Here is a 12,046-nt window from a genome sequence, read left to right as displayed (position 1 = left end):
CAATCAGCCAAGAATAATCTATACGGAGAGAATGTTTTGAGAAGGTAAAGAAGAAGAATGTGTAGAAGGAATATAATGAAGATGCATTGAGAGTTGGAAGAAGCTAATTAAGAGGAAAAGGAGAGATGAAGCCAAAGAGGCTGATAGACCTTAGATTGGATATGATCATCAATCGTGATGCATGTGCTATATGTTTATATCACATTTAGAGATTATCTCCGGCCTTTTGATGGACCGGACAGGTGTCATCTACATATTGAGCAAACCACTACAATAACAATCCCATTCTTTTTAGCACTACTCTAATCAATTAAGACTGAACCATTTGATATGCATGACTATTTAATACGGAGTACAATTTTTTTTTTTTTTTAAATACTTGGGATTTCTAAACTTTTATAGTGTTGAATATTTCAAGACAGTGAGAAAGTCTAGAAAGGGAGATAAGTTGAATAGATCTTTTATATATATATATATATTTTTTTTGAAAATAATGTTAGTGAGCTTGAATTTTAAAATGAAATATTTAAAATATTTTAAAAGATAAATTTAACTAAAAGTTTAAAGTGCACAGTGGAAGACGGTTTTGATTGAAAGTGTTAGTGTGTGTGTGATTAAGCTCAAATAGATAAGTATGAAAATAAACAAAAGAGAGATTGGGGAGAGGTTTTTTTTATAGTGGATCAAGAAATTTCTCACTCCACTCTTCTCTAACACAAGAGAATTTTCACTAGTATTATTTATCACCCAAATTCAAGTGAACAACGTAACTCCGATCCACCAAGATAGTTTAAAATGACTTTCTTCCAATTCAATTCACCAAGTTGCGCGTTTTTCACTGCTTCAGCTCCTTCTTTAAGGGTTTAATTACCACCAAGTCAACATGAAAAGGATGAAGGAAAGATCTCTTAGAGTCCTTAGTCAAGAGGACTGATCTTTTTGACAGAATATAATCTGGAAGATTCTTGAAGCGTTTAATTAAGCTTAAATATATAGTTGAGAGTTTTTGAAGAAGAAGATCTCTGCATAAACTCATATTATGTTCATTACTCGTAACTTCTTCATACTTCAAGAGAATTCTCTGACTCTATGAGATGACCTTACAACGAATACATTGTTTGGGTCTACAATTTTGACCTTATTATTACAAGACTACATGAAGTTTTTCGAAATTGAACGCAATTAGCTCCCCTTTGGCAACTTTTTACAACTGTCAAACCTCTGTTACAACTCATGAGGTTTGCCGAAGGCTAGTCCTATGTTGTAGACCTCGGTTATCTACTATTTACCAAACATAACAGTTAAATTATTACTATTGCTAATCGAACTAAAAGAGACATAAAATAAGATAAAGGGAACATTATCCTAATGACACCAGGTCAATTATGACAAAAGCTAAATAAATCATAAGCTTGCTTTCAAAAAAAAATTAAAAAAATTCGACTCATAGTTAGGGATGGCAAGGGGCATTACACTACTCTAAAATATTAATCATATTATCATCTTTAGGATACAATTGTAAAATGCCAAAAAGGCTATATATGTAGTCAGTGCCAAAAAGACTAACAAAGTTACGTTGTTGACTTGTTAGTTTGCGAGTCTAGCAAGCTCGTCATGCCCATTTGTTGGTACGCAAATTAAAGCCCAATTTGAAGTTTTTAAGGTTAACTTAACGCATTAGTTGATCATTTCACCTACGCCTAATCACCTTTTGCTACTGTTTACCATCATTTAACACGTTTTTTTTAATACCATAAATGTAACTCAAACTTAATTGTGTTGCACATGCACTTAGAGGGTCAAATTTAATATTCTATCACCAAAATGTGACTTTGATTGTTAAGCAAGTATAAAAAAAAATTTATGTCATCACTACTAGTTATAACATTTATAGGGATGTTCAATCAAGTCAGATCGTTTGGTTTCGGACATCTCTATCGGACGGATTCAATTTAAACTTTTGAAAAATTATTTTATTTTTATATTGGTCACCACAAGTAAAAAGAAACAAGCTAAGTAAGTTGACTGTACTTCTCACTTTAATATAATAATCTTGCTTGTGGTTTTTAATTTGATAAACCAATAATTTTGTTCTATGTTTCAAAATATGGTTAGTCAACATGTTAGCTAATTGATGTGACATGAGTGTGAAAGAGTTCCAAGAATCAGTTTTCTAATGGCTAAAATCACATATTTTGGCTAGCTTGCACAAGCAAGATTATTTATTGGGGGTGTTTACTTAAGCCATTAATTTGCAAGTTAAGGAACTTAGTAATTAAAAGTGGATCGATTAAATACTTCAATTGATTTTATGAAAGGATAAATTTCACTGGGTGGAGTTAAATTTCAATCTATTGGAGCGTGAATGAGTTATCTTGCCATATTATGATTTGATTTAACAGATGGGATTACAGATCAGACTAACATAATTAAGACTTGTTAAAATTAAATAAATTAGGCAAAAGGGTCAAATAGGCCCATGTACTACCATTGATTGTTCATCTAGCACCATGAATTAAAATATGGTCCATCTAGGTCATTATATTCCTAATTATTTTTCATCTAGCATTTTTAGCCTATTTCTAACAAGTAACCCATCTAATTTGATGACATTGAAAAATAAAATTAGAAAATATGATGACATGTTACTTATAGGGATGTTTTGGATGATTTCTACCCTATTTCATTAATGAAAAAAATAATTTCTCACAGTGAAATAAGGTAGAAATCAAAATTACTATATAAAGTTTTGACTACAGTGTATGTATAGCGGTATTCACTGTCGTTCGACAATGAGATTTCATAGAAATAAATATATGAAAATTAAATTATTTTTATAATAATTAAGATATTGTATTGGGTAAATTTTATTTTATTTTAAAAATAAATTAATATTTTTGGATTTTTGGATAATTGAATAACTTAAGATATTGTATTTTTGAATGATTTCTTGCAATGAAATAGGACAGAAATCAAAGTTGCTATATAAAGTTTCAACTATAGTGTATTGTGTATATATAGCGGGGTATTCAGTGTCGTTCAGTAATGAAATTCCATGAAAATCAATATACGAAAATTAAATTATCTTTTAAAAAATAATAAAATTTACCGAATACAATATCTTAAGTTATTATGTTTAATTTTCATATATTGATTTTCATGGAATTTCATTGCCAAACAAGTTTGGATACACCACTATACATACACAGTGCAATACACTGTAATTAAAACATAATATATATATATATATAACTTTGATTTCTACCCTATTTCATTGTAAGAAATCATTTTCTTTATTAATGAAATAGGGTAAAATCTTCCAAAACATTCATATAAATAACATGTCATCATTTTTTATTATTTTATTTTTCCATGTCAACAAATTAGATGGGTTACTTATTAGAAATAGGCTAAAAATGTTAGATGAAAAACAATTAGGAGTATAATGATTAGATAGACTATATTTTAATTCATGGTGCTGGATGAACAATCACTGTTAGTACATGGGTCTATTTGACCCTTTTGCCAATAAATTACTTTCTCTGTATGATTTGATTAATCCGACTTTTTTTTTTGAGTACTAGTGACTCTGTTACAATGTAGTATCTGTTCATAGCTACTTTCTCAACTTACGGAAGCACAAAGAGTCAACAGTACGTATTTATTACGGAGTATAATTTACTTCTTTAATTTGTATTAATTAGCAAAATATATACATACATTCACACATATTAAAGTTGTATTAAACACAGTAGAAACAAATTTGTATATTTATAAAAATATTAAATGAATTAAACAAATTTGTGCAAAACAGCCAAAATGGCCGGTAATGTATATATCCCAAGCAGAATCGTAAACATGTCATATTGGTTTGAGTAGGTCAAAACCTAAGCTGGTTTACCTTTTTGTGATCCTTTGCCAATTAGAATCACAAAACAGGATTTACTCAATACACATCCTAGGGCAGACCAAATTTTTTGTGAATCATAGTCCACACAATTGTATGAATCATGAATAAAAATACATTTTCAATATACTAAAAGCATATTATTTGTATACTGAATGCACATTATTTGATACTTTGTAGTATACAAAATAACGTACTTTCAGCACTCAAATAATGATTGGTATCCTCAGTAGTAGTTGCAGGTTCCCTCGTCACTCAAAAAATGATTATTAAGTACATATAAGGTAAAAAAAAAAAAAAAAAAATCGATCTGCCAACATATATAATTCTAATATATGTTATTGTGGATCTACCGTCTGCTGGAGTGGTGATTGCAGGTGGTAGAATCTGAACTTTGGGACAAAAGCTGATCCAAGAGCTCAGGACCCAAATCCTCAAACACCACGACATGATTGTTTTTCTTAACCGATCTTTTGCTCCTCGTACCATCGAATGTTGTGGAGTTGCTGCTACACGATCTCTTCTTGTTGTTCTCCTTTAGGGCATCCACCGGCGACGACCCAGACTTGCAGCTACACTTGATTTCCTGCAACGATTTCCGGACCCTCTCCGACGGGAAATTAAGGTAGGTTTTGGGGCCTCGGATCAAGAATGCGGCTTGGTCGTAAGCCAATGCGGCATCCTCGGCGTTGTCGAAGGTCCCAAGCCACACTCTCATTCCGTTCCTCGTCGAATCTCGAATCTCCGCCGCGTATTTCCCCCACGCCCGCTTTCGTACCCCCACGTACTGTTTCTCCGCCGCCGCTACTTCTTTTGTGACGATTCCCTTGGAAGCGTCGGGTTTTTGCGACGATTTCACGCCGGATATGATTTCTTCTTCTTCTGCACTTAGGCAAAACGCATCATTATTATCCCACTCATAATCAAATGGAATTGCATTAATATTATCCCAATGCAAATCTTCCATCTTTGAATTGATCGATCGAATGCTTTAATTTGACGGCTCCCTCTCTTCGTCTTCTGAGTTTTGACAATCCAATCGAAAATGATTGGAAACATATATCATGTCATAGGATTTATATTGCTGCGGCCTTATCATATTGTTTATTATATTGTGAATGGTTTAAGGAAGAGTATACTAAGTTAAGTATTTAATGAATATAAAATAGCCAGGTTCTAGGAAAGTGCCAGGCTGTGTAAATTGTTTTTGAGTACGAGGGGGACTATTATTAGAGGGAGGAGTAATCGTGCATCATAATTCATAATTTAAGATTAGTGGAATAATTTGTGTTTTGATGCTTTATAATACTTTAATCAAGAGTAACTAACAAATAATAAGTTAAATCTTGCTATATTTTATTCATTCCAATATAATAATACTTACATTAAATAGTATTTTAATTTATTAGTCAATACTTTTGAGATAATACTGCTTTTGATTCTTCAAACATGGTGTCTGGTATCCTCACTTTTGGTCATTAATTTCCAATTTGGCAACTTTTATTATTTATCCACTCATCAGAGGAATAAATAATCTAAATAAAAGAAAAAAGAACAAGAGAGCACCCCTGGCCTGGAGAATTATATGTTGCTATGAGACATCAAAATTAATTATCTAGCTCTAACTTTAATTCCATTCTTATTCATCAATTTGATACTTTTTGACATGACTTTATGTTATTAAGTAATCTCTAGTATTTCCAAAAAAGAAAAAAAAAATCTCGTAAAATCAATCAGTTTGTAAGTAACTAATGGGAACAAAAGGTTATATTAATATGGTGCGATTAGATAATTAATTATCATCATTTCAATATTCTAAGGGCTAGCTTTTGCTAGCCAATAGCCATCGAATTTGTCTTAGCTTCAAAACCATGGGCTGCTCGGTCAAGGTTTGTCAACCTATTAACTTATTAAGGTTGAATCGTTGAGATTCTTCTTCATCACATCACTCATCATTTAATAAATTAATTTCTTAATTATTATTACTTTGTATGCCCATCTATCACTCATAAACATTAGATTTACACATGATGATGAATATATATAAATATATGCCTCCTAAACTGACTGAACTAGCTAGCAAGCATCAACTTATAATCTAATTTGCATACTCTAATAATCACATAATAAATAATTGTCACTTCTTCTCAAGTTTGTTATCCAATTTATTACTACGCATATAGATCTTAGTATATTTGCATCATATATTAAAAATAGGGTCAAATAGACCTTCGAACTTTATCTAAAATGTCAATTAGCTGCCTAAAATTTTTAAAGTAGCAATTAAACCCATCAACATTCTATTTTGGAGCAATGAAGCTAAAAATACAAGTTATTAGTGACCTGCAATAGCATGTCATTAGGGTTCGGGCAACACTTCGACTTTATTTTCGATGACAAAATGGCAGGCGAACCGGTGTTGGTCGCCATTGAAGCTGAGAAGGGCGCTGGTCGTTTTGTCGTAAAAAATAGCGTCAGAGTGTCATCGGAGGTTGTCGGAACTCTAGTGATGACCTGCAATCGATTTTTGGGCTTCATTATTGCACCAAAATACAATGTTGATAGGTTTAATTGCAACTTTAAAAAGTTTAGGGGTCTAATTGACTTTTTAGGTAAAGTTTGATGGCCAATTTGATCCTTTTCCCAATAAAAAAAAGAAGAAGATAATAGCTAGTTAAATAAGCCATTGAACAATTTAGATAAGAAAAATGAAATTAGGCCATTAAACTATATAAAAAAAAATAAAATTCAAAGGCACCACTAAACTTGAAAAAAAAAATACAATCAAGTTACTTTGATTTGTTATTACAAGTAAGCATCATGTTACCAATGATTTGTATTTGAGTTTATAATATTTTGTTGATTTGGATCCTACTTTCATAATAATAATAATAATAATAATAATAATAATAATAATAATTTATTCACTTACTTTATAAAAAGTTAATTTTTTAATATAATTGATAAAGAAAATAAGAACTACATAAATTAGAACATACCAACACTTGTCACTAGTAAGGTTGAATTCCTTAGAGGTTGATCAAGGACCTGCAAAGTGATCTAGGAGAGAAATATCAATATGCCCAACGTAGCCTTACTAGTTTAATAGAAATTATTTGTAGGCTTGTAGCAAATAAAATGTTAAAATCAGAAATCATTCAATCTACATTTTTTTTTTTGAATACTACTAACTCTATTACAATGCAATATCTGTTCATAACTACTTTCTCAACCTATTGAAGCACAAGAGTCAGCATTGACTCCACTGAGGCTCAAACCCACCACCTCCCGTATAAAGGGAAGGGTTTGATGCCACTGGACCACAAGGTCCTTGGCAAATCATTCAATCTACATATCCATAAATAATTTCAATTCAAGGGCGTGGGACTCTTGGCCTGAGTTGAAGATTCAACCTTTTGGGAGGAAACATTATGTATTCGATTAATTTAATATAATAAAATAAAATTGAATGGAGGAATAATATTATAAAACGAAGAGTTGTAGAATTGGGAATATAACGATGAGTTGCAGAATTGGGAATATATGGATAGGCATTGAAGTTGCATTTGGTTCCTCCTCACACGCACGATCTCTGAGACTAACGAGTCAGCTGCAATCTTTGCGCTAAGGGAATTCAATTACGAGTGAGTATCATGGTAGAGCCAAGGTTTTAATTGAATTACTTGCAAAAGTCGATCGACTAATTGGTTTAGATGAGCAGAATCTATACATGTTTAAAGGGCTCCGCCCTGAATACCTTGCAATGGTCTCTGTATTGACCACAAAATAACTTGTGTCAATTGATCAACTGTGACAATTGATCAACTAAATGACTATTTCACTGTGCATACGTTCATCTACACTGACAACATTCCTCTATCGGCTTTTCCACAACCACCTACAAGAATTGTCGCTCAACATGGACTACGTGTTGTCTCAAGACTAAAGCAACCTGCCCAGAGACTCCATGGTCGTAGCCGTGGACATAGAATTCAATGGCCTACTGCACAACAACACTTGGAAACTGGTTAGACCCTACCCGAATATGAATGTGATAGAACACAAGTGGGTGTTTCGAGTCAAGAGAAAGACCGATAGATCAATTGAACGTTACAAGGTTCGACTTGTTGCCAAAGTGTTCAATCAAGTTAAAGGATAAGATTACTTTGACACTTTCAGTCTAGTGGTTAAGTAGTCAAATATAGTAAGACTTCTCTTATCTCTTGCCATGCATAACCAGAAACTAGTTATTTTACATACCAACTTGATGTTTACAATGTCTTTCTAAATAGTTCCCTAAGTGAGAATGTTTTAATATAATGAAGCAACCGCAGGGGTACATAGACAAAGATTTTACTAATCATGTTTGCAAACTACAGAAATCACTCTATGACTTGAAACAAGCACCTCATGCATGGTTCAAGCATCTTTATGATTGCTTAATTACTTTCAATCCGCTTCAAGATTTCAAAAACATGTGTTTTTGTTTATCTATTCATGTGCTAACACTTGAATTTATTTATTGATTTATGTTGATGATATACTAATAATGGGCAACGACAAAGGCCTCTTGACTTTTATTACAAACAAGCTAGCTAATGTCGTCGTTCAAAATAAGATATTTGGGACCATCCCGCCAAGCTTCTTTTTTAGAATAGAGACAGTTAACAATAAGAAGCTAGGATTGAAATAGTCGAAATGTTGAGAATGGAATATTATGCGTACGTACTGCAAACCAATTACAATTTGAATTTCAGTTAATAGTAGTAAGCTAAGTGCATACAATTCAATCATATGAAAATCCTACACAATACTGCAGCCTTGTTGGAGCACTTCACTATCTAACCATCACTCGTCTGGATCTCTCCTCAACAAACTTTGTCAGATCATGCACTCTCCAAACACTAAGCATAGGATAGCACTCAAAAATGAGTTGTATCCGTATAAATACATATATTATTGTACTTTGTAAACACAATTAATCAATAATAAAATCTATTTTCATCATTATTAGTACGTACGTCCTTAATATAGAAAGAGCATTTACTGCAAATGTGTTCAATGAATCAACGACAAGTTATACCACATTAACATGTTCAGGTCTGCGGCTCTGATCTACTTCGCCTCTCTGTTTCCCCAATTACTTAATTCTGTTTTGATAAGAAAGAGAACTTATAAAATTCCTTAAACAAATATTTGTACTACCTTAACATGTTCAGGTCTGCTGCTCTGCTTCACCTGTCCGCTTCCTTAATTAGTTATTTTGTGTTTTTTAATGTAAACTTATAATGTTAATTTTATTGCGTGCTCGTGTCATCTGTCTCTCAGCCCTAGATTTTTTTTGTCGTTTTCCGTCGGCTGGAGCTATATATAATTATATACATAATACAATCCATTCCATATATAGCTACAACGGATCTAGTTTTATCAAGTGATATATACAAGAATTGTTACTCTCTCATCAAATTATATATAATTAGAGAGGTTAATCAAACTAGCTCACTTGATTTTAAGTTAATTTATTAGCCTATCAGGTTTATTAGTTTAAAACTTCAGACTATCAAGCTTAGTGGACAGTCTCGATTAAATTTTTTTACATTTCAAATTTAACATTCTAAAATTTCTATTTTAATAAACTAGCAAAACTTTCATTAATAATATAAAAACATCATTTAATTAATCTAAATATTTATTTCCAAACTCCAACTCAAAAACATAATACAATTATGTAACAGTTAATTTTAAATATAATGCAAGTATACAACATTTTGTATACCTAAAATATTAAAAATAAAATCAAAGAATCAAAGGCATGTATTCTCAAATAAAATTAAGCTTATAATGACATCACACATTTATTAATTTATATCTTATAATTGAATTGACAAATTAACAAGACCAAAAGAATGTTGCATATTATTACATCATCATTTTGGTATTGTCCATAAATTAGGTCATTAATTTATGAATGATTGAATATCTCTTTCTCTCTCTATATATATATATGTGTGTGTGAAAAATATTTGAATGAGTTGAGTTATGTTTTGCGTCATATATCAAAACAAACATATATATTTTTTAGTTCTTTGATAATCAATTAAGCTAATCAGGCTAACTCGATGATTCAATCGGTCCAACTCAAATAACCTGATAGTCCGATAAAATTATCCCTATTAACCTAATTTTTTATCGAGTTAATTTTTTTTTCAGCCTAACTTCATAATTTTTTTTAGTCTTCAAGTCTGATCTGTTGATTTTGGGCTACAATTAACATTCATAACCTAGTATGTATATTTATTTAATTGGAGTAGATACTATTTAGAATGGTACACATAATACCTAATATAATATGATTAAACATACATAAATAATTTTACCAGGCATAATTTAGTATCTCAGTCCCGGCCCGAGGCCACAATGAAGACTGTTAATGAAGGTGAGACGAAGGAAGAAGTTTCCCGCATGCATGCATATCTAGAAGTAAATATATTATTGTCGTAAAAATTGACCTAGGCGACCGCCTAGGCACTAGGTGTCCTTAAGTCGAGGCGATTTCAGCTTTAGGTGGCTTCTAGTCTGACAGTCTGCTGACCGATTAATTGGCCGACTAGGCGCCCTAGGTGCTGAGTTGGGCGCCTAACTCAACCGAGTCAGGTGTCTAACTTGACCAAGTTGGCGCTCAACTCGGCTGAGTGACTTTTTTTTTGTCTGCTCAGCTACTCATCTTCTATATTTCTCTAGCCATTTACTCAACTAACCATCTAACATGCAGTTGACTAATTTGAGGATTATAACAGTTTAACAATCCTAATTCTAAGTGAAAAAAGTGGAGACGATGTATTCATATTACTATGCCGCCTAATTCTAGGTGCCCTACAGTGCCTGACTAGCGCCTAACGCTTTATGCAACATTATATATAAATGCGCACATCTCCAAACTAATATGGAGCAATCAAATGAATGTGTGATAGATTTATTATTTTATTAAAATTGTAAAAAAAAACAAAAAAAAAAAGAAAATTGAAATGCATTATTAATAAAATTTATACTCCGTAATATATAAAGTTTTTTTGATGGGTATACAAATTAAAACATAATGAATAATCTCTTATTAGTTTTGTATGAATCTAGAAGTTGACATTCGTACACTCTGGCCTCTAAAAATCAATCAAACAGTTGTTGTCGGGTTATACCCGGTTTAGCATATCAATTTTTATTTTTTTTTTTTTTAATTTGAGCTGAAATTAAAAAATAGATCGAAAATACGTTTTAAATTTTTTATTTGGGTCAAGAATTTTTTTATTAATTAGGAAACGACATGGAAGCGTTTTCAAATGAGTTTCTGCAAGTTTAACGTTTCTAAAATAAGGAATTGACATTGTTGTTAGGATTAAGTGTAAATAGGTTTATTTTGATTAGCCAAAAGTGTGAATTAGGATATGTATTTAGAGACTTAAATCCTTTTTTGTTCCTAACTTATAGTGTATTGGACAATTTTAGTCTGGATTTATTAATTTGACCACATTTTGCCCTGACTTTGTTAAAAGTGGACAATTTTAGTCCAACGTTAGTCAACCTGTTTGTCAGCCGTGAAATGGAGGGGTATTTCCGTCCTTTTTCAATCTCCAAACAATAGTTCATATGTAGTCCTTGGGTTAGTGACTACTCCATGTGTTTTCAACGAACCACCATTATTTCTGTTCAAGCCTCATCAGTGCCTCATCAGTGCCTTTTCTTAAAAGCTCAATAAATTTCTGTTCAAGCCATGAATATATCCACTCAGTTCACTGTTAACAGAAAACTTAAATCACAGTGAGGACAGATAAAAATAAGAAAACTCTTCAAATCCTATTCCCAGGGTAAAAGCCACCTATAGAAAACAAACATTTCCAACACCCATACCTCTTGAATCTTGATTTCTTCTAACTTCAGTACATACTGAAACTATCCTCATTGATCAATTCCCCACTCTCCCCTCCACCAAAGCAGAAACATAAGCAACTTAACTAAGGAAAAATCTAATCCGCTAACTGGTCCCCTATCCCGACTAAAATAACTTTTACATTCATTGAGCATTTTGAATCAAACAATCAAACAGAACTCCAAAACAAACAGAAATACAAAACTCCATATCTTTTT

At 32.0% G+C, this 12,046-nt stretch overlaps 1 protein-coding gene across 1 annotated transcript; it reads right to left on the bottom strand.

Moving 5' to 3' along the window:
* Positions 1 to 4,256: 4,256 nt before the first annotated feature.
* LOC116020529 (ethylene-responsive transcription factor 1B-like) lies at positions 4,257 to 4,874 on the bottom strand. Its single transcript, XM_031260999.1, has one exon. The coding sequence runs from the start codon at positions 4,872 to 4,874 to the stop codon at positions 4,257 to 4,259; it is 618 nt and encodes a 205-aa protein (XP_031116859.1).
* Between the last annotated feature and the right edge of the window lie 7,172 nt (positions 4,875 to 12,046).

Source organism: Ipomoea triloba, chromosome 5 (genome assembly GCF_003576645.1).
Source record: "Ipomoea triloba cultivar NCNSP0323 chromosome 5, ASM357664v1".
Lineage (NCBI taxonomy): Eukaryota > Viridiplantae > Streptophyta > Magnoliopsida > Solanales > Convolvulaceae > Ipomoea > Ipomoea triloba.
This window is presented reverse-complemented; position numbering and strand designations above follow the sequence as displayed.

Excerpts from the sequence above, each read along its gene's own strand:
- LOC116020529 (XM_031260999.1), bottom strand. The coding sequence starts at position 4,874 with ATGGAAGATTTGCATTGGGATAATATTAATGCAATTCCATTTGATTAT.